Source organism: Penicillium mononematosum, assembly GCF_028829835.1.
Source record: "Penicillium mononematosum strain IBT 11891 chromosome Unknown utg000002l:1.0-8112719.0:1.0-8118358.0, whole genome shotgun sequence".
NCBI classification, from domain to species: Eukaryota; Fungi; Ascomycota; class Eurotiomycetes; order Eurotiales; family Aspergillaceae; genus Penicillium; species Penicillium mononematosum.
This window is the reverse complement of record NW_026643272.1, coordinates 5,199,432-5,223,940: the sequence shown is the minus strand read 5'-3', so window position 1 is coordinate 5,223,940 and position 24,509 is coordinate 5,199,432. Positions and strand designations below refer to the sequence as shown.

Sequence of the window (24,509 nt, the reverse complement as noted above, 5' to 3'; positions counted from 1 at the left end):
CATATGGAAAGTCGTTTTGTAGGAATTGCGCCTTTCACCAGATTCTACAGCCTGCTAGTCATTATCGTTCAAACTATACGAGAAAAAGAATTTCCAAACTGAGTAAGAATAGCAAGTGTGAAGACAAGGTAACTTGAGTTTAATAATCATTGGCTTTCTACGAAAGAAAATGAGGGAGATGGGGAGACGTTTCGGGGCTGATACTGTTCTCTCAGTTGATATAACAAAAAGAATAGTAAGACACTGGGACCATCTTTACTTTAAGCATGCTTGCTACTATGTCCCTCTATGTACCTATGTACATTACTCGGTCTTTTTGTGCACAGCAGGCGACTTCAACAAGCCGAAAGCCGCAACTGTGACGGCACACATGGCGAACCCGCCAGCAGTATAAGCAGCCTCACGGCCAGCCCACCAAAACAGGGAGCAGAACACAATAGGGCCAGTCGCTCTACCAGCCTGCCCCCATCCCCGCAAACGACCCATAACAGCGCCGCGATCCGCGTCCTGCGCCTCGAAGCTGCCCAGGCTGTTGAGTGAGGTGACAACCGTAGCGGTCGTTACCGCCAACAGAGCACCCGCAGCATAGAGACCAGAGGGCGAAGAAACGCGAGAAAGACAGAAGAATGAGATAGTACAGGCCACAACACCAGCACGTAGGGTGATCAGCGGCGGGAGACGGCGCACCAGCGTACCCTGGAGGAGGGAGGCGATCAAGCCCATTAGGGACAAAAGACGTCCGTTCAATGCAGCAGGGCTAGCCGTCGTGGCTGATCCCGCGTATAGAGTGGTAGTGAGGAAGGGGAGGGAAAACTCCAGACCGGAGAAGGGGAGAAGGAAGAAAAAGTGGAGGGCATTGAGAAGGGCGGGGCTATTTGTATGGGTGCGCTTAGCGGGGGGACTGCTCTTCTCTTCTGTCTTTTTACTTGACGCATCATTCTTCTCGGTGGAGGTACTCTCGCCCTCCATCGGAAGAGTCGTCAAGCGGGGATGCGTCTCGGGCAAACAGGTCCAAAGATACACAGTCTCCATAAAGATCAGAGCAAAAGAAACAATTGCAGCGACAATGAACGGGTTCTCGGCAACCACATTGACAGTACTGAGTGCTGCACCTAGCGCCGGCCCAAAAGTGAACGCAACGCTGAAACAGGCCCCGATCAATGCCATAGAGGAGCCGCGGCGATCCTCGTCTGTGACATCCGCCACAATGGCATTGGCCATTTGCACATTTGCTTCGCTCAAGCCGCCAACGATACGACTGGCGAGGAATGTGCGGAAATCCGTCGCCGATACCCACAGCGCGACGCTCAAGAGGTTGCCTAGCATGGAGACGAGCAGGGCGCGACGGCGGCCATGACGGTCAGATAGGCGGCCTATGACGGGTGCAGCGAAGGCTTGGAGGAGGGAGAACAAAGAGCCGAGGGCACCACCGAGGAGTACAATGTCATAGCGCGAGTCAATGGGGCGCGCGAAGGAGTTTTTGTAGGCATTTAGGTAGTGGAAGATGCGGTTGAGGAGGGAATCCGGGGACGGATCTTGCATGCGATAGAACGATAGCAGCGAAGGGAAAAGGGGCAGAATGAATGTAAAGGAGATCTAAAGGCGTTGTTAGTTGAGTAAATGTGATTGTTGGCTTAGAGGGGGATATCTTGGTGTTACCAAATCTAACAACAGTGACAGTATCAACACCTTCAGCACCTCCTTACGTTGGGCGCCAGCGACGGCCATGGTTGCTGGCGCCGTATATACAATGGAAGATGTAAGGAGGGAGGAAAGAAGCAAAAATGTGCAATGACAAGAATCTCGAGAAGTTGACAGTTGTACAAGAGTACGAAGATCATTTTAATCAGATCGAATACGCCAGCTCCACTGACATTTCCTATCGTGGGTTAGCGCCTTTCTGTATCCAAAAATGCGCTAGTAATAAACAAATACACCTTTCAGGCGTATTTGGTTATTTTCATTAGGTCATGCATAATTGCACCGAAATTTCGGTCTTGTGTAATAGTATTACATTATCTAGGTACGCTAATGCAATCCCGGCTATAGTGGAGATGTGGAATCATGTGATATAATATAGCGACTACATACATGTACCTACTAGGTACTACATACAACAGTTATGTATGTACATATCATCAGCCACATATGTATTGACTATTGTCCAACTATTCAAGTAATAGACCTAGTAAATCTTTTCCAACGAAAGAGGCCCATATTGAAAGGCATTGTTATCTAGAGCAAATCCTGGAAAGTAATGGTGCACTCATTATGATCAATTTCGATCTATGCCCAACCTAAGCCTGTCCACCGGTCCATTCGCAAGCGCCGATAAAAACAATAGCCATAGAATACATGTGTATGTCATGAGAGAAGCTCTCTGGGGATCGGGAATATGCACGCTGAAAAAAAATTGCAGGACATGGTCAAGAAGACTTTGGCAAAGCCAGACGAAGAGATCAAAGCGACTCTCCGTGAAGAAAATTCGTTGCATTCGTGAGCCATCACATCGGACCAGAAATTGTCGAGGCCAGTCCCGAGAAGACAGACCCAGAAATCACTCGTTGGAACATCAATTTGGAGACTTACTCCCCAAACTAGCATGTTCCAATTAACACCCTAGGATTGCCACTCTTACTCGCTGGAAGCAGGAGCTTCCGCCGAGCCAGAGGTAGGGCCACTTGCACCGCCTCGACCACGTCCGCCACGACCGCCTCGTCGTCCTCCACGTCCACGACCCTCACCACCACCACTACGACCCTCACCGGCACGAGCCTCACCACTGCGACCCTCACCAGTACGACCCTCACCAGTACGCTTAGCGTCATTCCGGCCTCGGCCACCACGCTGTCCGTGACGGCGGCGTCCACCAGACTTGGCACCGTTCTCACCCTGAGTAGTCACATCAGCGCCAACGGAGCTATTGTTCAAACCCGCGTCAGGGCTAGCCGGGGTAGCCTGGAGGCCAGTGTCGGTCTCCTCAGGGTTGCGAGGAAGCTTGACCCATTCACTGCTCTCATCGGAAGTAGGAGCCCAAGTTTGTTCCGCAATAGGGTTTCCACCGTCAGAAACTAGAGTCTGGGTAGGAGGGGCCACCTGATCAGCTTGGGAAGCTGCAGGCTCAACCTGAGCGCCGAGAGAGGTATCCTGGAGCTCGGTCAGACCGGCATTAGCCATGGTGGGGTCGGTCGTAGGGTCGGTGGCGTGGGTTGCCTCTGGGGCAACTTCGGGAGCCTCGTCGGGCGGGGCGAACTTGTCAGATGCTTGCTTCACATCGCCATCTAAATAGATATAATGTCAGCGAGCACATCCAAGGATATTTGATTCGGGGGGGGGGGGCCTTCGTTACTAACAGGTAAAATCAAGGGTGGTGCCTTCAACAGTATTGACCTTCTCATCGGCACCCTCAGCAATCTTCAGTAGCGAATTGACTGCAGATTGGTTGCCAGCGTACACCTCGAACAGAACACCCTCAAATGCACGGCTCTCAGTGCTGACGGCATCGCCGTCGCGTCGAAGGATGGCTGCGGCGCACAAGAACTTAGTCACGGTATAGAGCTGCTGGCGCAGTATCTTCTTGGAGGCCTCAGTCGCATCAGCAATGGCGTTATTACGGACAGCTTCGAGCTCTGCCTCATGCGCCTTGACAAGCGCAGCTTTCTGAGCAGCCAGACGGTCCTCGTATTGGGCAGCGAATTGCTTGTAGTGGCCAATCTGCTCCTCAGTCTGCGCAACGGTGGCCTGAAGGGAAGGCTTCTTAAGGACCTGGGCCTTCTGGTCGTTGTTGATCTTCTTCTCTTCAATCAGGTCATCAAGCGACTTGTCGGGGTTTTCGGCGATGATGGCATCCACTTTGCCGAGAGAGTTCTAGCGAAGAGGACAGTAACGTTAGAAATGTATTGAAAGAAACAGATTGAAACCAAAGATCATTCAATAATGACTCACCAACTTCTTCATGGCATTGCGAAGTGTCCTAAACGGGGCATACAGTTAGCTCACTTTCACTTGCGCATTGGCAATAACCACGCCACCAGGTTTGTTAGATTTTAAACATACTTCTGCAGCTCCTTCAAGTAGGTATTCTCCTGAACATCAGAGTTAGGACTCTCCGGGTCCTTAGAGACGCTTGAAGACCGGGAGCCCTTCTCCTCGTCCTTGAGCTTCTGGGTAGCGGAAGCGGGAGGCATGATGGGAATGTAACACAGATATTAAAGTATTTCCGAAAAGCTTGTACAGGTCTTGAAGAATTAAACGTGATAACGTTGAAGAAAAGATGGGTTGTTATGAAGGAAGAATCAACATGCGGGTCGGGGAACCCTTTCTTGGTCGGTGTGGCCCACTGGCTTTGGGCAGACTCTCTCTCTCTCTCTCTCTCTCTCTATGCGTTAGCGCAAAGCAATTAGGCAATCATAGAACTGGACTACGTCTATAACTACGCAATTTACCAGGTAACAGATTTGTTATTTGATTTCTTCCATTGTATTGCTCCAGGGTATCATATTCACATTCGCCCACAACGCCATAATATCACAAAATGCAAGACCTTAGTACAGTATCCTCGCCTTTCATATCCATGCTAGGCAGGTCTTCGCCATAATGACAGATCGAGGTTGATATAGGTTCATATCATGGGCTCTTCTATCCCTGGAACTTGCGCAGTGTTTTCTAAACCCCATACTTTGTCAGCTTTGTGTTCTCACGTGGCTCCTAGAAAAGCTCTTAGATCGACCAGAAACAACGCACCTCAGTGACTTTGCGCACGGTATTCGCTGAGATATTCTTCTCGCCAGACTTGCGTGACCGAATCGATGCCTCGCGCATTAACCTACAATCCGTCAGCCCCATCGTCAGTTCAATCATGTCGAGAATGCAAATCGGAGGGTTGCGACCGGTGGACCAAGCCAGAAGGATAGATGAAGACGCACTCTTGCATGAATAGTATGTAGTCCAAGAAGATCTTTAAAGATAGTATTAGCAACTGGATAATAGAGAGGCGTCATATAGGGACGACCACGTACCAGGATATCGGCATTCTTGCTCACGCTCCGATTGGAGTGGGCTTTGACAATTCGCTTGACTGTTCCTCGTGGATAAAGTTTCTGGACTGCCATAACGATTAGAATAGAGAAGATGGTGAAATGGATGACGAGGTGTTCAATTGTTCAATGTTTACCCCCCCAAGAAGGATGTGGGGAGCTCTCGAATCCGACCGAATACCGCAATGATCTGTTTCTTATGTAATTTGGTATTTGATGGATGTCCAAAACATGTGACCTATATCGCATGATGTATGTAAATCTTCATTTCATATTATATACAATCTTTATTACAAACTGTTATATAATGTACACTTCAACGCAGTCGTCGAAGAATCCGCCAAGCTGAAATACCAGCAATTGAACCAATGACGACACGCCAGGCCAGGAAAACCCAGATTGCCATGCGCAAGCGGTCATAATACCCGCGGAGCATGATCCCAACAGCATAAGAAGTCCCATCTCTTGCTTGGTCTGTCGGTCCGTAATATCTTCCTACCCCGAGGCCACCCATGCCCACTTCATTGTGGTCATGTTCAACATTCGTCTCCTGTGTGACTGAGAGTGCGGCCGTTTCGCTATCAGCGGCCGTGTTACTGGGACGAGCACCCGATCTCACATTGAGTGCATTACGCTTCCGCAGATTATATGTCACGATGCTCACAATCAGCCGCAGATCAGGAACGGTAAAGGTTGGATATTTCCACAACTGCACAGCCTGATGGGGAGGGAGCATATCCAAGAAGTCAGCCAGAATGCCGAGGGTGAGACCCCAGAGGAGCAGCGGGCGGGCAGTGTCACTCGAATCTGCTTGCCCACTTAGGCACCACCCTTTGAAGCGCTCCACCAGGGAAGGTTTGAGTATATTCTCTTCAGGAACAAATCCTGGAATTGTAGTGCATTGATGAGTTTCCGACGGGAGGAGCCTCACGGCCGAGAACTGCATCCAGCCCATCAGAGACCTAATTGCAAGACGGGTCAGAAACCCGCCTTGTCGAGCGAAGCGCTGCGACATATCCACATATTCCACGGTCCGCAGTGATGGTGATAGGAGAGCGCGCAGGGGGATCCAATGTGTGGATGCTACTTCTGTGGGCTGCAATCTGAGGGTCGGGGAGTCGCTGCGAGTCGTGAGGAAGACGAAGGGACAAAGAACCATCAACCTGCCATTCAGTCAGTAATCCAATTCTCAGCGGCGAAAGTGAATGGCATTCGTACGGTTCGGACCCCCAGCTGGTAGTGACCACCCGCTCAGGGAGATTGCCCACACTAATTGTATCTTCCGTTGTCAAATCCAATCCGATTTCCTCTGAAGCTTCCCTGATAGCTGCAGCCTTGTCATCTACATCTTCCGGATCTCGCTTTCCACCCGGTAGGGCAACATGGCCAGTCCATCGGTCCCCCCACGCGCGAAGCACGCTTGATGAACAGAACCTCCGGTTCGCCATACTGGACCCAGGGATGTGAAAAGAACTCATCTAAACGTTGTTGGACTGGCTGAGAAGCATCATTTGCGAGGTTCGTGCTGGGCCAATGGTCGTAGGTTGGTCGTACCCGAATAATCAAGGCAACCGAGGCGCGTTTCTTGCAGGTTGGGGGATTTGGGACGTAAGGATAAGGTTGGCGATGTAGCTCGGTTAATACGCCATGCAGATGATGGGACAGGCCTGGAGCTGCAGACTTGGGCTCCATCAAGTTGTATAGTTGGTACGGAGTACTCGGTATGTAATATTTAGATGTCAAAAGGGCTGGATTGTGGAGGATATGGGTATCGGACAAGCCTATGTGCACGTACCTCTTTCTGTCCCGGCAGGGGCGATATCGGTCTGGCCCGTTCACTCCCCGTACTGTAAAATAATACATACTTACATAATACTCTCGGAACATCAATTATCCAGACAGCTAGTAATCCCCAGTCCACTGATGGACCCTGATTGGCTTCATCCAACGAGCACGTGCGTCTATCGCTGGCTACGAATGCTTTCAGTCTAAAGCTGCTGCATGTCCATCGCTTAGCTTCAAGCTAATGAGCTATTTTTTTTTGGCGTCTACGCATATCTTTCGATCGGCAGTTGAATATCAACTCTTACTTTGTTTTTTATTTTCTAAAGTTCGATCTCATATCCTCTCTCATCTCTTCCCCCCTTCCAAACCCCCCCCCCCCAATCAGAGGTGCACACCGGCCAGCTCTGCGTAACAACTGCACAACGCCATTGACAACCGGACTGGCTCAAAATGCGGTTTGGAAAAACCCTCCGCGCTGCGGTGTACCCTCCCTGGAAAGGGAAGTACATTGACTACACCAAGCTTAAGACCTTGCTGAGAGAGAATGATGTCACCCGGAACGGAGAAGACGCCAGTGACTCGGATGACGATCAATGGACTGAGCAAGATGAGGAAGCTTTTGTGCAGGAACTGCTTAATGTAGAACTGGACAAGGTAAATTCTTTCCAAGCAGAGACATCGCAACAACTCCGAGAACGGACAACAGCATGTGAAGTTAAGCTACGACCCTTGGCATCTACCCGGAGCAAGAAACGCCCCCTCTCGATGAACAGAAGAAAAGGGCCATTGCCTCAGAAGTTCTGCAAGAGCTCGATAACATCACCAAGGAAGTCAGTGCCTTGGAAAAGTACAGCCGAATCAATTTCACTGGTTTTCTTAAGGCTGCAAAGAAGCATGACCGCAAACGAGGAGCCCGATACCGGGTGAAACCTTTGCTCCAAGTGCGACTGTCGCAACTGCCATTCAACTCAGAAGACTATTCGCCGTTGGTCCATCGGCTCTCGGTGATGTACTCCTTTGTTCGAGAGACCCTTAGCCATGACATCGTGCAACCAAGGGAAACAGAGCATGGATTTGGCCGCGAGACCTACTCGTCTTACAAATTCTGGGTTCACTCAGACAACGTTTTGGAGGTCAAGACTCACATTCTTCGTCGATTGCCGGTTCTCATCTACAGGCCGGGAACTTCCAAGGACCTCGATACCATGACTGAAGACCCCACCATTACTTCCCTCTATTTCGATTCCCCTCGGTTTGATCTCTACAACCAAAAGGTCGCACGAGCACCCGAAGCCGGATCCTTGCGACTGCGGTGGACAGGATCACTAAAAGACAAACCTGCTATCCAGTTGGAAAAGAAGATTGTCACCGACGACGACGAAAGTCGACAAGTCAAGGTACAGCTCAAAGACAAGCACATTAAGGAATTTTTGGACGGCGAGTATCGCTTTGATAAGAAGCTCCACCGCATGGAGGATTCGAACAATGGAGATTCGGCGGCCGCCGAAGCCTTGAAAAAGGATGTGGATGAGCTGCAGTCATTCATCAAGGACAATGACCTGCAACCCATGCTCCGGGCCAACTACACGCGCACCGCCTTCCAGATTCCTGGCGATGATCGAATTCGTATTTCCCTCGATACCAACCTTGCACTCATCCGGGAAGATGCCCTCGACAGTGAACGTCCATGTCGCGATCCAGCTGAGTGGCACCGTACGGACTTGGACGATGCCGATATGACTTATCCCTTCAACGCTGTCAGGACTGGAGAGATCACTCGCTTCCCTCACGCTTTGCTCGAGATCCAGCTTCGAGGCAAGGCTCATAATACCGAGTGGGTCAAGGACCTGATGGTCTCCCACCTTGTCAAGGATGCTCCCCGCTTCTCCAAGTTCGTCCACGGTGTTGCCTCGCTATTTGAAGATTATGTCAACAGCTTCCCCTTCTGGCTTGGTGAGCTTGAAAGTGATATTCGTCGTGATCCCGAAACTGCATTCCATGAGGAGCAAGAGCGACTGGCTCGACGAGCGGAGGAGAACATTGCAGTAGGCAGCTTCATGGGAGACGCGCGTAGCCCCAGTGTTCACCCACTCGGGTCACCTTACCGATACTCTAGCGCAGGCTCTCCCTCGGTCATGCGGAGATCCTCAGCAGTCACCGAACCTGCAGCGCGGCACCCACGTCCCTCAGTCGCAGAGCCCCAGCGCCGTGATACCGAACCCGCTCCCGAAGTAGAAGAGCCCGAGCCGCCCACTCGCCTCGAGTCCATCTTTCAATCCTTGGGCCTATCTCCTCAGCGTTGGCTTGGAACGGAGTCTGTCTCTCTGCCGCCTGGTGTTCGACACCCCGGCGTCTGGATCAAAGATTCCGGGCCCGTTCGCGTGGAGAGCAAGGTTTACCTTGCCAACCAGCGAACGTTTATCAAATGGCTTCACATCAGTATCCTCCTGTCGAGTTTGTCATTGGGCCTGTACAATGCTGCCGGCAAACACAACCAAGTAGCCCAGGCACTGGCTGTCGTCTACACATTCTTTGCCATCTTCGCCGCGGTCTGGGGATGGTTCATTTACGAGAAACGGGCCAGTCTCATCCGCCAGCGGAGTGGGAAGGATCTAGACAACATGTTCGGTCCTATCGTAGTCTGCATTGGTCTGGCAGTTGCCTTAGTCCTGAACTTTGTCTTCAAGGTTAGATTTCCCAGTCGTTTTGTTTCAACCCGGCCTTCTCGCTAACTCGTTAACAGTATTCCTCGGCGCTAAGTCAAGGCCGCAACCACCCGCTTCCTAGTGTGCCTGTTCACTCTAACTCGTCAGTTGTTTTTGACAGCAACTCAGGAGGTTCGTGGGGCAACCTGGACCAGGCCCAGCAGGTTCTGTAATAGTCTTTCTGGGGCTTTTTTATTTGGACATATGGCCTATGAACCCCATGGCTGGCCTTTGGGGCTATCAGGCCCCAACTATGTGCATCTGTGCTTTAGTGTAGTTGTTGAGCAATAGCGTGTACTTCAAAATAACATCCTTCTGGGGCACTTGTGGTATATATCAATTACTTCTCTTATCCAACGTGTATTCATTTATACCAAATACATGAGAGCTCTTAGAAGATTGGAGATCTTCAAGACATACATAAACCAAACGCGGGACCTCGGGAGTACCGCCCGGGCGAATATAAAGGCTTACAAATCGACTGTCATCCCCGAGATCCCAAGGACAAAGCTCCAGAAAAAAAAAAAGAAAAGAAAAGAAAAGTACAAGATATCCCAAATTTAAACACATCTCTCTCTATTTCCTCGCCATCGACATCCTTGACACAATGACGAACTTCCAGATCCAGATCATCTCAGACACCATCTGTCCCGTAAGTATTCCAACCATATACGGATGTACACCCATTCATCCATATCCTCCAATTCCACATACTAACAATATTAAAAAAAAAACAAGTGGTGCTATGTCGGCTACCGCCGCCTCTCACGAGCAATAACCAGCCACCAAGCCACGTACCCAGCAGACACATTCAGCCTACACTGGAAAGCATTCTACCTCAACCCGGCAGGAGCCGAGTATCCCGGCGTGAACAAAGCCGAGATGTACGCCCGGAAATTCGGGGCTGAGCGCATGGAGGCGATCTTCGCGCGCCTATCTGCTGTGGGCAAGGATGAGGGGATCCAGTTTAGTTTCGGCGGGAATTCTGGTCTCACGCGGGACTCGCATCGCTTGCTTTGGTTCGCTGGGCAGCGGGAGGCTGAAGAGGCTAAGAAGGAGGGTGTAAATGGTGGTGTTGTTGGTGGGTTGCAGACGAGGGTTGCGGAGCAACTGTTTCGGGCTTATTTCGAGGAAGAGAAGAATATTACCGATTTGAAGGTTCTTTTGGAGGCGGGTGTTGGGGCGGGGTTGGATCGAGAGACTGTGAAGAAGATGTTAGATGAGGATGTTGGTGCTCAGGAGGTTGATTTGGAGGCCAAAACGGCGGCCAGGAGGTTGGTTTCTGGTGTGCCGTACATCTCGGTGCAAGGGAAATATCACGTTGAAGGGGCTGATGAACCCGAGGTCTTCATGGAGATCTTTGAGAAGGTGAAGGCCGAGCAGAAGGAATAAAGAACATCGTTAGGAGCCCAATCAGAATGTTCTATTGATTCCTTCCTACACTGATCTCATTGCTATGGTCGTCTGTATAGTTCTATCGACATGCCGTAGCAAGTAAAGCTACTCGGACTATCAAGCAAAAGCGCTGGTTTTATCTTGGTGCATTTGTGTGTCAAAGATATCTGCACGAAAATGGAATGTCGAGTGACCTGTCAGTTCCAGCCCATAAAGCTAGTGAGTATCCCAGGTCATGAAAGTACACAGATTAACGCCTGTCATGCAACGAATGTCTGGGTCATCTGTTCAAAAAAAAAAAAGAAAAAGGAAAAGAAAAACCACCCCGAAAAGAACAGTGGAGGGGGGAAAGGCATAGATAATACATATTCAAGACGCAAATAGGAAATAAAAGTCAAGGATACAGCCCAGGAAAGAGCAGAAAAGTGAAGAACGTAAAACGACCAGAGCCTCAAACCTCGGCCAAGTCGTTTCACAAATGAGGTCATGATAGATCGTAGCAAGTCATGGAATTTTGAACTCCATGTTCAAATTCTAGGGGCATTTAGTGGGTCGTCTGTGCTTTGACCTGATGCAGTTCGTAATTGGGAAGGTAATCGAACCAGTCGGTCTCGGGATTGTAGCGGTATGCCTTGAACTCTACACCATATGGCTTGGGCTCAAGCATGTACAAAACGCCCATCGGAACATCGAGGTCAGCGACCTCGTCACGCTTCAAGCCGCGGAAATAGGCCAGGAGCACGCGAGCAACAGATCTATGCCCGACCAGGAGCACATGGTCTGTAGTGCGCTCTACCTCGACAATAACCGTACGCGATCGATTGATGATGTCGAGGTAGCTTTCTCCGCCTGGTCCGGGGTATCTGTAGAAGAGTTTATCTTTCTTGCGGTGGGCGTACTCCTCGGGGTACTGCTCTTGGATTTCCTTGTATGTCATGCCTTCCATCCTGCCAGAATGAATTTCGTCCAGCATCCTCATCTGCTTAACATCGTACTCATCCTCGTTGAAGTATTCTGCTGTTTGAACGGAGCGTTGCATCATTGAGGACCAGACACAGAAGTTGCGTGGCCCTTCCTGGGGAAGATAAGATGGGTTGGGAGGTGTGATGTCACCGGCTCGAGGCGGGAAGTGCTTAAGAAGGTCTTTCTGTCGCTGATATGCTTCCCACTGCTTCCGCTGGTGATCCACGAAGCGAGCCAACGCCTTGGCATACCTTCTGCCGTTCTCGCTGAGATCAGAGTCACCGCCAATACGACCTGCGGCATCATCCAAACTTTCGCCGTGTCGTGTGATCCAAATTTGGCGTGGAGAGAGATTGAAATTGAGCAAGTAGTAGACGACTTGAGAAGCAAGGAAGCCATGGGTTTGGTGAGCGACGACTTTACGACCGACATCGATCATCTGAATGAAAGCCATACGATGCTTCTCCTCATATTCGCCGAGAGGCACGTAGGACTTTTCGTAGAGAGCAACACGCTTCTTGAAATCTTCAAGTGCCTCGGTTGGGTCCTGGCCTTTGTAGTCGGGACCAGAAAGTTTCAGGCGCATGTTAGCCTCAAGCAAATCCTGATCCACGCAACTGCTCTCAAGGAACAGGATATTTAGCTCGGGGCCAGCGCGGTTGCGAATATGGTCAACAATCGCTTTGCGACGTTCCATAGTGCTGTTGGTCGCATCGAGGATACCAATACTGCCACCTTCCTCCAAAATATAATCCAACAACTCATCAAGAGTGTCCAGGGCGACCTGCTCTCTCATCTTGACGGCACGCTGATTCTGGGGGTCAAAGAAGTCGGCGGTTTGATCCATAGGTTCCGGGGAAGCTTCAATGATAGCTTCTTCATTCTCACGAGACTGTGCAGGGCCTGCGTCGATCGAGGGCACAACAGTACTTTCGTTTTGAGAAACTTGTTCGGGCTCTTCTCCATTCACGAGAATCTTGGTTGGGACCGCTGGAGGGGGAAGCGGTGCCCCGTTCTCGGGCGGGGAGACATCTGATGAGTTCAAAGTGGTGCCAACGCTGACACTCAACCGGCGCACTGAGTCAACGAGATCCTTGTGGAAAGCACTTGGTTTCCGATCCTGGCCACGATCAGCCGGGGCAGGTGAGGGGGACTTTCCAGCGGCCACACGGCGACGCTGTCCAACATTGAAGATTTCGGTGTCATGTTGGAGCCAGTTCAAATAGCGGGCCAGCTTCTTGGTAATGTAACTTTTGCCTCGGGCCGGGAGGCCGACCATGACAATGACCAGCTTGGCGCCGACATCCCGCTGGGCAATGCGGCCATCTGGAGATACCTTGGACTTGGTCAATCCGGGGATATCGAGAGTAGTTGCTCGCACTCGACTGGGAGTACCAGGAGGTTGATAAAGGCCCGATCTGCGAGGATCATATTAGTCACCGTTTGCCAAGCATATCTATGCAAGTCCCGAGACAGAAAACGTAAAACAAGGGGTTGAATAGTCCGGGGTAAGGTAGATGAGCTCAGAATAAGAGTGCAAAGAGTCCCAGAACTGGACAGAACCCGAAGTGAGCCGATCAAGGCTCGTTCTGATAGGCTCAAACATAGTAAAGTGGAAAGGTTCTAGACGAAAATCAACAAGACTCACATCTGTGGAGACGGAGGTGCGGTAGAAACCGGAGTGTCTGTCAAAGCCGTTCCGACTCCGCCCTTGGGCGGCAGTGAAGATTTGTGGGAATCGGAATGCAGCTCGTTACCTAGCGCTCGGTTGACCACAGTTTTTGGAGGTAGAAGAGCTCCTTCTTTTCCCGATCCCGAGCCATTAGATGTGCCGTTGGGTTTAATATTAATCCTCTGGTCCCCCGTCTCAGGCGAAGTGGCCGACGTCATGGCCGACCGGGCAATGCTAGAATGTTGCGCCATCCCACGGGGGGATGTTCTGTTTGTTTATTAAGAAGGGTATCGTTTCGCTCTTTTCAGAGCTTGTTCACGAGTTGTCTCAAGTTGATAAGAACTTGTATCACACCTGGGCAACTGGTCAAAAAAAGTGTGGTGAGAGAGGAGAGAGAAAAGAAAGTGTGTCCACGGAGGTTTGGATGAGTCAACCAACGGGACCACCGGGTCTGATATTGACCACCTGGGATAGTCAAGGGAATTTGAAATATTCAAGGGATTGAAAGAATCAAAGAGGTTGGTTTTTTTTTGGATCTGGGGTTTCTTTTTGGTGCAAAGATATTTTTATAAATTTTTTTTTCCCCCCTTCAACGTGTGGGGAATACAATATCACTCTCAAGAACAGTGCCAAGGACGTCAAAGAGACCTTAAAAAGAAATACTTTGAAATGATGAAATCAGGATGCAGGTTAGATTTAGTTCATAGGGTGGATCGATGGCTTAAAGATCGGCCATATATGATGTCAAAGTGTATACAAGCTTTGGGAAGAGAGCAAGATATTCAGGTCTAATACAGGATTAAACAGATCTTATATATATATCGTAGACACAATTGGAGGTCTCACAAAATCATGCAAGATGTATCGGCCCTATCTGTAATAGAGAATGCTTGGCTAAAAGTATACAGATTCGAAGAAAACAGGGAGTATCGAACCATACTCAATCTCACCCCTGTGTACTTTGCCCTGCAATATCCTCATAACCCACCGAAGTGCTCATAGCCGTTTGTCTTGGTGGGGGGTATCAGTACTCCGTACACAGTTAATTCCAGATATGGCCGGCTCAACAAAAGCACACATAATACTCCGTATTTGGAATCGAACTCAGCCTCCAGTGAATCAAACAGCACTAACGATTGAGACACCTTGTGTGACCTGAGTCTCACCGCTCGGGTTGATCCATACTCGGCTTCCTTGGCGACTTTCGGTCATCAACACAACAGATTGATCTCCGACCAACTGTAGACGTCCGTTGCTGCACACCTATGTCCGCTGCCGTAAGCCCCGAAAATGGTCACCCATATTCCGTGGTCAGGTGCGGAATCCTTGGCGCTTGGCGGTAACGCAGGGGGTATCACAGATAGCATGCCTAGAAGATAGGCTCCAGGGATATTAGATATGGTGGCTGAATCGCGTGCAACCACATAGAATGTCCGTTATCACTTGCTCAAGTTCAAGGTCAAGCCAATCAAGCATGCGTATGCCGCAATACTCAATGCTGTCAAGACCAAGACCGCATTTCCACTGGTACGGAATTTGTGCCGACGGATCCCATCCTCCCCTACTTCAGAGAAGAATTGTCTGTTTCCCTGCGAGCGGCGGAAAAGTCCGATGATGAGAACACCCGTGCCGTATATCGCGAACAGAGCCCCAATACTGTAGAACTCGGCGGTGAAAATCTTGAGTACGACGAGGGCGAAGGAGAACTGAGAAAGAGCGGTTCGGACATAGGCTCCCTCAAAGGTGCGTTGAGCCGCGCGCATCTCAACCATTTCATCTGAGGTCAGCACAGCCGAACGGGCTCGGTGCATTCGAAGGCGATAACGATCCGCTGCACGACGCTGAGACAGTCAATACTACGAGTTAAGGTAGAGATGAAGAATATGGGGTAGACGAGATATTACAGTAAACACACCTCAAACATGGTTGAATCTCTTAAGAACAAATGAAGGTCGAGAGTCAATATATTGGGGGAATAATATCCGGACTTGATAAATTCAAGGAAGTTGGGTTCCGCAGGAGATTCTTAGATAGCGGGCACCTCACGTGGATTGGATATGTACCTACTCCGTACAATATAGGTACTTAGGTACCTAGGTATTATATTACAAAATATATGCTAGACAATAAATACAAATACAATATATACAATATATACAATATATCCTATTTTCTCTTATTCTCTTATTCTCTTATTCTCTTATTCTCTTATTTTTCTTATTCTCTTATTCTTTACATATAATACCAAATATTTTCCACCAATAAAGTGATGCCAATTCCAATTCCTCGGCAATTGAAAATTCCCCAAAGGAAAAAAAAGCGGCCATGTTCCCCACACTCCCCAGAGTCGATGTATCTTTCTCCAATTTACTTCTTCACCTTTCCCCCCTTCCACATTTCCTCTCGAATTACTCCGTCTCAACCTCTATAGCACCCCTCCACTATCACCCAATCCACCCTTGCGGCGTGATTGAGAATGACGAAAGTATTCGATGCGGCAGAAGGTATGAGTTCTCCGCACCGCTTGAACCCCCCCCACGCGGGATGTTTCGACTGACTGAAATAGTCGCAAAGCACAACACACCTGAGAGTTGTTGGGTGGTTCTGTACGGCAAGGTCTATGATGTACGCTTTCATGTTATACGATCCTCATTGTGCATTGCACATTCCCCCGGCCACGTCTGACTCTAATCTAGGTCACCGATTTCCTGGGCAGCCACCCCGGCGGTGCAAAGATCATTTTGAAACTCGCGGGCCAGGATGCCACCGAGGAGTATGATCCTATTCACCCGCCGGGTATTTTGGAGGAGGAGCTTAAGCCTGAGGCATGCTTGGGGACAATCGATGCTAGCACATTACCAAAGCAGCAGACCTCTGAACCTCAAGAAGAGATCGAGGGTCCACCACCTATGGAGAATCTTCTCAATTTAGACGAGATTGAGGAGGTGGCTACCAAGCAAGTGAGCAAGAAGGCCTGGGCATACTATTACTCCGCGTCCGACGACCAGATCAGCAAGCGCTTTAATAATGAGGTTTACCGGTCAATTCTCTTGCGACCTAGAGTCTTTGTGGATTGCACAAAGTGTGAGCTGGACACGACCGTCCTCGACCATAAACTGAAAACGCCTATTTATGTGGCTCCCGCGGCGATGGCCCGTCTAGGTCATCCGTCCGGTGAGGCCGGCATCGCAGAAGCATGTCGTAGCTTTGGAGCCATGCAAATCATCTCCAATAATGCTTCCATGACACCGGAGCAGATCGTCAAAGACGCTGCTCCGGATCAAATATTTGGCTGGCAGCTTTATGTTCAGATTGATCGCAAAAAGAGTGAGACGATGCTTGCCCGCATCCAGAAGCTCAAGGCGATCAAATTCATTGTCCTTACTCTCGACGCCCCGGTACCAGGAAAACGCGAGGATGATGAGCGGACGGGGATGACCGGACGGACCGCTGCCGTGCCCAGTGGCGTGAAAGTCGCCGAACGCGCGTCAGACGATACCCCCAATCCAACCGAAGGATCTGGAGGTGTCGGCCAGCAATTGTTCGCAGGCACCGATCCTTCCTTGACATGGACGGATACTTTGGCCTGGCTTGCCACTCAGACGGATCTGCCAATTGTATTGAAGGGCCTGCAGACTCACGAAGATGCATACCTTGCCTCCCTCCACGCACCCCAAGTTAAAGGTATCATTCTCTCCAATCACGGAGGACGCGCCATGGACACTGCCCCTCCGGCGGTTCATACTCTCCTGGAGATTCGGAAATACTGCCCCGAGGTCTTCGACAAGATTGAGGTGTATGTGGATGGGGGTATTCGTCGCGGCACAGATGCCGTCAAGGCTCTCTGCCTAGGCGCGAAGGCAGTTGGCCTTGGACGCCCGGCTCTATGGGGCTTAGCGGCGGGTGGAGTTGACGGTGTTCGTCGAACATTGCAGAGTAAGTTGACTGGGTATTCGGTCTGGTTCTATTTCTAACTCTGTGATAGTCCTGAACGATGAGATCAAAACATGTATGCGGTTGCTTGGAGTCGAGCGGATTGATCAATTAGGGCTTCAACATGTAAGTGTCCTCTCATCACTTCATCTTTTCTTCTACTAACTCTTCTCTTAGATCAACACGCGTGTTACGGAGCAGCAGATCTACGATGGTCCTACTGCTCTCGAACCCTTACGGCGCGCATTGCGTGCGAGACTGTAAGGGGAGCAACCAATGTTATATACTCCAAATGTAAATGTGTTTATCTTCATATAATTCGACTACCTCGGTTCTTATTATCTTGCATCCCATTCGACACTTTCAATATCCAAAAATCTTTTCTCTTGGTTTCGCCCGTTGGCCGTTGGCCCACTATTCACGCCACCCTAGTCCATCTCCACCCCCCAACCCGCACAACCAAAAAAAACCCCCTTCTCAGGAGAAGAAGGGGAACGAAAAAATAGTTTCCCTGGGAATCGAACCCAGAACCTTTCCGGAACACTTGCTTGAAGCAATTGTTAACGGAAAATCATAACCGCTAGACCAGGAAACTGATTGATGTGAGACGAGACCCGTTATGTTATTATGAGCCCAACCTCATTTTCTATGCATAAATATCCTCCTAGGCAATCCATGGATGGTCAAAAAGATTATTCATCAAAATATCTTATAAATCTTTAGATCGTCTTCTATTATAATGTACATATGTATTTACCTAGGTAGAATTGGACTATTAATACATAATGTACATATGTACTTCCAAGGTTATTACCAAGGTACATCCCGAGCCATCTATTCCCCGCATCTCACTGTTCCCTTCCTCAATCTCACAATGGCTGTAAACATCCTACAATGGTTTCCTCGTACAACCGCTCCGTTCATTGCTAATGCACCAATGTTTGGATTTGCCGATGCCGGCCTAGCAACTGCTGTCACAAAAGCCGGAGGATTCGGTATAACAAACCGACCTGGTTGCAGATATCAAACTGACCATCTATAGGGTTTATTGGCGGAGGCTTTGATTTCCGATCTGAATCCACCCAGCTCCTAGGCCTGGATACTCAGTTGACAAGTGCCCGCTCTATCCTCGGTTTGACCGATGGCCAACCATTGCCGCTTGGTGTCGGTTTCATTACCTTCCAGCCAGACGGGCTTATTGACAATGCCATTCCCATACTCCAGAGGCATCGAGTAGCGGCAGTCTGGCTGTCCTTCCCTCGGGCTGACGCCGATCATCTTCCTATCCTACAGGCCATTCGAAGGGCCCGGGAGAGTTCTGAGTGGGATATCAAGGTTTTTGTCCAGGTAGGAACTGTCAAAGCTGCAGAAGAGGCACTTTGGCAGGGAGTGGATGTTCTAGTGATCCAAGGAACCGATGCAGGGGGGGCATCAGTGGGCCCAGGGTGCTAGTTTGATATCCCTCTTGCCTGAGGTGCGAGACCTTCTGTCGAAGACTCAGAGTACAGACACTGCTATCCTGGCAGCCGGTGGCATTGTGGATGCGAGGGGCTGTGTTGCTGCTCTCGGCCTAGGTTGGTTGTTCCGTACTTTATTGTCGTAACTAGTTGACAGAAATAGGTGCCGATGGGATTGTTATGGGCACAAGGGTACGTCTTGCTTTTTTTCCTCGGGCATGGGGCCTTGCTAATCGGGTCCAGTTCGTCGCAACCTCGGAATGCCCTGCGCCGTCTGAGATTAAGCAGACCATTGTGTCGGGGGTTGATGGTGGAGTCTCGACCATCAAGTCCATCCGACATGATGTATTTCAGTCAACCGATCTTTTTCCGAGACAGTACGATGGTAGGGCTGTCATCTGTGCTAGTTACCAAGATTCTCGGGAAGGGGTCAGTGATGAGGAAATCATCCGACGGTACAATGAAGCTAGAGAAGCTGGCGAGCATCAGCGGAGGACAGTATGGGCGTGAGTATCCCGACTCTATTAGTCTCATGGGTTTTCCGTGTTAATGGCTTTGATAGTGGTACCGGTATTGGAGGTATCAATGCGGTAGTCTCTGCTGAGCATGTCGTGCAGTCTACTCAACAAGAGGTGAAGGTGATATTGGAGCGGTTGAGGGCAAGATTTTAGCTGTATATGCCTAGTATCTATTTGGTATGTCTTCTCTTATTTTAGTATGGAAGCAAGATATCGGTCTTATTGCAATATATACCGACCTAAATATGTATATATACATGAGCATCAGAGGCAGCACAAACTACACTATGAGAACAAGGCCAATCCGAACAATCAATCACCAACCCAAACACAGGCAATAATATCTCTACCGTCGAAAGTAGAAATTGGTGTCAGATCGAGATCGACAAACGGGCGTAGGCCGGACTATCTCCCCTCTCCCCCTCTTTATTCTCAATCTCAGCTCTCAAATCCTCAACGTTTGAAGTGACAGTCTCTACCTCTTAGTTTTCTCTCCCACAATCACACACTCTTCGAGCAAATCAAGATTCACGACCGTGTTTGGTCAGCCTTGAAGTTGGAACCTTGGTGTTCCCTTCTGAGCTGCCCGCGATTTATCCCTCGATTTATTCCCGCCCGCCCAGTCACGAATACAACGTCGAATCGTGAATTTTTAACCGGGACGTGCAAGAGGATATCCCCTACTTCTACCACCCTCACAATACTCGACTTGACACCCAGGGACGGCCAATTCGCGATGAATAAGACTACACCCTCGCCGAGCCCCGTCCCCAAAGCTTCCCCAGGCTCGAAACCTTCTCCCTCGCCGACCGCAGGCACAAAACGCAAGAGGAATGTCCCAGCAAAAATACTATGCCGTCAAGGCGGGTCACAAACCGGGTATCTACTATGGATGGAATGACTGCCTGGCTCAAATAACGGGATTCAAGGGAGCAATCTGTGAGTGCGCTCTTCGCAGTGGTTCTTCCAATAGGCGTGCAAACTAGGCCAGAGACTGACATATAACCTCTTCAGTCCAATCTTTCCCCTCACAAGAAGCAGCCAACGCGTTTTTGAATGGTACCAAGCCCCCAGTCGAATCGCAGAGCTCGGAGAACACACGATTCTATGGAATCCAAAGGGGCCGGGTTACTGGGGTATACACAGACTGGACAACAGCACAGGAGCAGATTCGTGGGTTTCCGCGACCTCGATATCGCAAGTTCTCCACCCGTGAAGAGGCAGAGGAGTTTGTACGGGAAGGACAAACGCAGCCACCAGTCGGGTTCGGCGTGGCAACCGGGCCTCATGGGTTAACGACCGAAAAACCGAAAGACGCAGAAGGGGTCGAATTTGCGCCAGGCGAAGGCCCATTGCCGAAAGGAGCAGAAGATGGGTTTGACCCCAACGTCATTTTAGACCCAGCCACTGGCAAAGTGGTGTACAAGACCGCCCCCCCAGATGGCAGCGACAAAGACACAATCAACAGGTATTCCAGGGATGCTCCGGATCTACACCGATGGGAGTTCATTAAGGAATGGTACTCCACTAGCATCGGCCGGGGTAGGGGTATACTTTGGGCCTGGCGATTCAAGGTTCGTACATGCCCCCATATCTCTATTTTCCACCATTCCTTCTAACTTCCGTCACTTATCCCAGCAGAAATGTATCGGAGCCACTAAAAGGCAGTCGTCAAACGAACCAGCGTGCTGAATTGACCGCGATCCTTCGGGCGATTGATATTGCACCTCGGCACCGAGATGTAACCATAATCACCGACAGTCGATATTCGATTGACTGTGTTACTGTATGGTTTATCAACTGGCGTCGCAACAATTGGATGACCCGGGACAAGAAGCCGGTTGAGAACAAGGACCTGGTGGAATCGATTTTGGTCAAAATCGAGGAACGCAATGACCTTAAGGTGAAGACCTTGTTTGAATGGGTTAAAGGTCATAATAAAGACCCGGGCAATGAAGAGGCCGATAAATTAGCCGTTGATGGAGCCCAAAGGGGAGTGACTGCTAAGGCAGAGGCACTACATGTGGCCCAAGAGGTGCCGGATGAATTGTTTGATGAAGATTTTTAGGGCATGTCATTGCGAAACAAAAGAGAGCATCTTGTATCCATTCGAATAGTGATATAGTAATGTGCAATGTGTAGAATATACCTCCTTAAGTCAATTGATATGTAATTTCCTACCTAGGTATGTAAACATCCCGAGTCAGATGCCAAGACTTGGGATGTTTTCCCACAACGCCAGAGTTCTCTCCTTTTCTCCTCTTCTCCTCTTCTCCTCTTCTCTTATCTTCTCGTCTTTCACCTTCATAGCATACGAATGCTAACATTTGCTCTGAACCCATTTGAGTACATCCAAATATCCAGATGAACTTGTCTACAATCAAACAGGAAATTCAAACTATGATTCAATAACATTTGCTTGTACTCGTTCAACCTTGACATACAACAACAGACAATTTGTCTAAGACTCTAGGTCCCAACTGATCTGACTCTGAATCCGACATATTCATCTTAGTTAACACATTTGGGCTCTCATTTCAAATACAACTCAGAACATTTTCAAGCGGGATATAGTACAGACCAAAATGCCGACACTCGCTTTGATCGACTTCAACATTGTCTGCGCGACGCTCGGGGGCTTTATTTCCCTCTTCGGACTAGTCTCGTACCTTTGCAAGGAGCAGTTCTACCTATCCGAAGCATGTAAGCGTTAAGTTATCCGAGTGGTATCACCACATTTGCTAACAGGAAATAGTAATCTCCCTGCTAGCCGGAGTTTTATTCTCTCCTCATGCAGCCAATTTCATCAGACCAGATGACTATGCACTCCATTCAGAAGAAAACCTGGAGGCAATCACTTTGCATTTTACCCGCCTAGTGCTAGGTGTGCAGCTAGTCCTGGCCGGAGTCCAGCTCCCAAAGCGGTATCTGCAGATCGAATGGCGGAGCCTAGGGCTACTCCTCGGACCAGGCATGGCTGCTATGTGGATGTGCAGTAGCCTAGTGATCTGGGCTATGGTTCCGAATTTCAAGTTCCTTCATGCCCTGATCATCGGCGCATGCGTGACCCCAACCGACCCCGTTTTGTCCAACTCCATTGTCAAGGGAAAGTTTGCTGATAAACATGTTCCCCGTGAGTTGCAGAGAATTATTATCGCTGAATCTGGCGCTAATGATGGCCTTGGCTATCCATTCCTTTTCTTTGGGATCTATCTCCTCCAGTACACTGGGATGGCAAGCCAGAGCTATAGCGGTGGCGCTGGGAAGGCGATGGCGTTGTGGGTCTATGAGACCTGGGTATACACGATTCTGTTAAGTGTGGTATACGGAGCTCTGGTTGGTTTCATTGCGAGGAAGTTGTTGCACTGGGCAGAGGAGAAGCGCTATGTTGACCGGGAGAGCTTTTTGGTGTTTGCCATTGCTCTTGCAGTGAGTTTACCTCAAAACCCCCTCTCCCCCCCCCAAAGAAAGTGCTTTGCTGATCTCTCAAATAGCTGTTCATTGTGGGAACCTGTGGCTTGGTTGGGACAGATGATCTTCTTGCCTGTTTCATTGCTGGAAACGTATTCACGCAAGAGTAAGTCATAAGTCACCTCGACATGGGTTATAATATCACGAATGCTAACAGAGACAGTGACTGGTTCCGCCTTGAAACCATGGACGATTCCCTCCAACCGACAATTGATATGCTTCTTAACCTGTCCGTCTTCATGTGGTTTGGAGCGGTCTGTCCCTGGTCATCCTTCCTGAACAACAGCGTGATTCCAATCTATCGGCTCATCTTCCTGGGAATATTGATCCTCCTAGTCCGCCGCCTCCCGATCGTCTTCGCCATGCACAAATGGATCCCGCAAATCGACCACGTCGCTCAGGCTGCATTCGTCGGCTTCTTTGGTCCCATCGGGGTGGGCGCCATCTTCTACCTGTCAGTCAGCCTTGAATTCCTGCGCAAGATCCAAGTCGAGGGCAACGTCCCAGAGGACGTAAAGCAAGTCATGGAGACCATTCAGGTTGTGGTCTGGTTCCTAGTAATCTGCAGTATTGTAAGTTCTCCCCGATCCAATCCCCACATCCTCCTATCTTATTCATCTTCTAACCTAACCTAGGTTGTGCATGGCCTCTCAGTCCCCGTTGGAAAAGCCGGCTATAACCTCCCCGCAACCATCTCCAACGTCATCAGCATCAGCACCAGCACATACGAGGAACGCGAACCGGTCCCCATCTCAAACACCAGTCACACGCACAGCACAGCAACACCTCCCACAACGGCACCTCTCACAACGGGGGAGGATGCGAGTTACCGCAGCCGCAAGCGTGGTTTCCGGAGCGCAATCCCCCGCCCGCCATTCTTTGGCATTGGTGGCTCGGTGATCCCTCCTCGTTCGCCGTCCCACCAGCCCGGCGTGGGTCAGCCCGATGAGCCGGAGAGACATGTTCAGCTGGTTATTCATCAGACTACGAGCGGGGATAGCAAGCCTCAGCCCTAGCTTTGCATCTGGAAATTCGATTGATCCAGGCGGCTATACTTTACTTTGATTGGATATCTCCAATTGCTTGATCATCCGTATCATTATATCTCCTGCTTTTACCCAGAATTTTAGACAGCATGCATAAGCATATTGTTTTCCGCGGTCCATTTCAACAGCATTATCGGGGATTTTCCTATGGGTTTGCATATTTAACCGTCTCAATATGTACAGCTTTGTGTGTATGGTGATTTATCCAAATGTGTACATAGTCAATACATACATAATCCCATTGGTAAAATCTCTACCAAACGTCATCAAATTGATACAGTCTGTAAGTAGTCCGTAAGTGGTTTCATCGAGGTTGGTAAAGCCTAATATCAACATTGAAGTGATATCGTCACAAGAATTGAGGTTGGACAGTATGAATAAAATACTGCATTTGAAGTGATAATAACGCCATGCGATAAATATGGAAACCCGAGAGTACAAGAACTAGATAGATACAAGGGAGACGCAACGAAGCTTTACACAGGCCTTAGATAACCCACAGCGCCATGCCCCGACCCTCATAGAAGA

The 24,509-nt window shown here is 49.6% G+C and overlaps 12 protein-coding genes across 12 annotated transcripts; 6 read left to right on the top strand and 6 right to left on the bottom strand.

The window, feature by feature from the left end:
• Positions 1-303: 303 nt before the first annotated feature.
• On the bottom strand, positions 304-1,728 carry N7519_003799 (putative tetracycline transporter; the record flags this gene model as incomplete). The annotated part of the gene is made up of 2 exons (XM_057290577.1): positions 304-1,596; positions 1,660-1,728. The coding sequence occupies 2 exons, from the start codon at positions 1,726-1,728 to the stop codon at positions 304-306; spliced, it is 1,362 nt and encodes a 453-aa protein (XP_057151779.1).
• A 906-nt stretch (positions 1,729-2,634) lies between these two features.
• N7519_003798 (uncharacterized protein) lies at positions 2,635-4,187 on the bottom strand (the record flags this gene model as incomplete). The annotated part of the gene is made up of 4 exons (XM_057290576.1): positions 2,635-3,281; positions 3,354-3,867; positions 3,946-3,973; positions 4,057-4,187. 4 exons carry the CDS (start codon positions 4,185-4,187, stop codon positions 2,635-2,637), a joined length of 1,320 nt encoding a protein of 439 aa, XP_057151778.1.
• Positions 4,188-4,638: 451 nt separating this feature from the next.
• On the bottom strand, positions 4,639-5,111 carry N7519_003797 (uncharacterized protein; the record flags this gene model as incomplete). Its single annotated transcript, XM_057290575.1, has 4 exons — positions 4,639-4,665; positions 4,744-4,825; positions 4,926-4,957; positions 5,019-5,111. 4 exons carry the CDS (start codon positions 5,109-5,111, stop codon positions 4,639-4,641), a joined length of 234 nt encoding a protein of 77 aa, XP_057151777.1.
• Positions 5,112-5,352: 241 nt separating this feature from the next.
• N7519_003796 (NUDIX hydrolase) lies at positions 5,353-6,728 on the bottom strand (the record flags this gene model as incomplete). Its single annotated transcript, XM_057290574.1, has 3 exons — positions 5,353-6,199; positions 6,255-6,485; positions 6,511-6,728. 3 exons carry the CDS (start codon positions 6,726-6,728, stop codon positions 5,353-5,355), a joined length of 1,296 nt encoding a protein of 431 aa, XP_057151776.1.
• Positions 6,729-7,271: 543 nt separating this feature from the next.
• Positions 7,272-9,699, top strand: N7519_003795 (SPX domain protein; the record flags this gene model as incomplete). Its single annotated transcript, XM_057290573.1, has 3 exons — positions 7,272-7,475; positions 7,595-9,508; positions 9,565-9,699. 3 exons carry the CDS (start codon positions 7,272-7,274, stop codon positions 9,697-9,699), a joined length of 2,253 nt encoding a protein of 750 aa, XP_057151775.1.
• Positions 9,700-10,133: 434 nt separating this feature from the next.
• Positions 10,134-10,918, top strand: N7519_003794 (DsbA family oxidoreductase; the record flags this gene model as incomplete). Its single annotated transcript, XM_057290572.1, has 2 exons — positions 10,134-10,178; positions 10,265-10,918. 2 exons carry the CDS (start codon positions 10,134-10,136, stop codon positions 10,916-10,918), a joined length of 699 nt encoding a protein of 232 aa, XP_057151774.1.
• Positions 10,919-11,465: 547 nt separating this feature from the next.
• On the bottom strand, positions 11,466-13,807 carry N7519_003793 (6-phosphofructo-2-kinase PFK26; the record flags this gene model as incomplete). Its single annotated transcript, XM_057290571.1, has 2 exons — positions 11,466-13,302; positions 13,533-13,807. The coding sequence occupies 2 exons, from the start codon at positions 13,805-13,807 to the stop codon at positions 11,466-11,468; spliced, it is 2,112 nt and encodes a 703-aa protein (XP_057151773.1).
• Positions 13,808-14,995: 1,188 nt separating this feature from the next.
• N7519_003792 (uncharacterized protein) lies at positions 14,996-15,367 on the bottom strand (the record flags this gene model as incomplete). Its single annotated transcript, XM_057290570.1, has 1 exon — positions 14,996-15,367. One exon carries the CDS (start codon positions 15,365-15,367, stop codon positions 14,996-14,998), a length of 372 nt encoding a protein of 123 aa, XP_057151772.1.
• A 665-nt stretch (positions 15,368-16,032) lies between these two features.
• On the top strand, positions 16,033-17,753 carry N7519_003791 (FMN-dependent alpha-hydroxy acid dehydrogenase; the record flags this gene model as incomplete). Its single annotated transcript, XM_057290569.1, has 5 exons — positions 16,033-16,060; positions 16,123-16,181; positions 16,253-17,492; positions 17,542-17,615; positions 17,667-17,753. 5 exons carry the CDS (start codon positions 16,033-16,035, stop codon positions 17,751-17,753), a joined length of 1,488 nt encoding a protein of 495 aa, XP_057151771.1.
• Positions 17,754-18,363: 610 nt separating this feature from the next.
• On the top strand, positions 18,364-19,617 carry N7519_003790 (nitronate monooxygenase; the record flags this gene model as incomplete). The annotated part of the gene is made up of 6 exons (XM_057290568.1): positions 18,364-18,484; positions 18,532-18,890; positions 18,925-19,063; positions 19,110-19,138; positions 19,190-19,452; positions 19,509-19,617. 6 exons carry the CDS (start codon positions 18,364-18,366, stop codon positions 19,615-19,617), a joined length of 1,020 nt encoding a protein of 339 aa, XP_057151770.1.
• A 680-nt stretch (positions 19,618-20,297) lies between these two features.
• N7519_003789 (RNA-DNA hybrid ribonuclease) lies at positions 20,298-21,532 on the top strand (the record flags this gene model as incomplete). The annotated part of the gene is made up of 3 exons (XM_057290567.1): positions 20,298-20,403; positions 20,479-21,038; positions 21,149-21,532. The coding sequence occupies 3 exons, from the start codon at positions 20,298-20,300 to the stop codon at positions 21,530-21,532; spliced, it is 1,050 nt and encodes a 349-aa protein (XP_057151769.1).
• Positions 21,533-22,049: 517 nt separating this feature from the next.
• On the top strand, positions 22,050-23,951 carry N7519_003788 (putative Na/H antiporter; the record flags this gene model as incomplete). Its single annotated transcript, XM_057290566.1, has 5 exons — positions 22,050-22,167; positions 22,220-22,893; positions 22,959-23,041; positions 23,099-23,507; positions 23,571-23,951. The coding sequence occupies 5 exons, from the start codon at positions 22,050-22,052 to the stop codon at positions 23,949-23,951; spliced, it is 1,665 nt and encodes a 554-aa protein (XP_057151768.1).
• Positions 23,952-24,509: the final 558 nt, after the last annotated feature.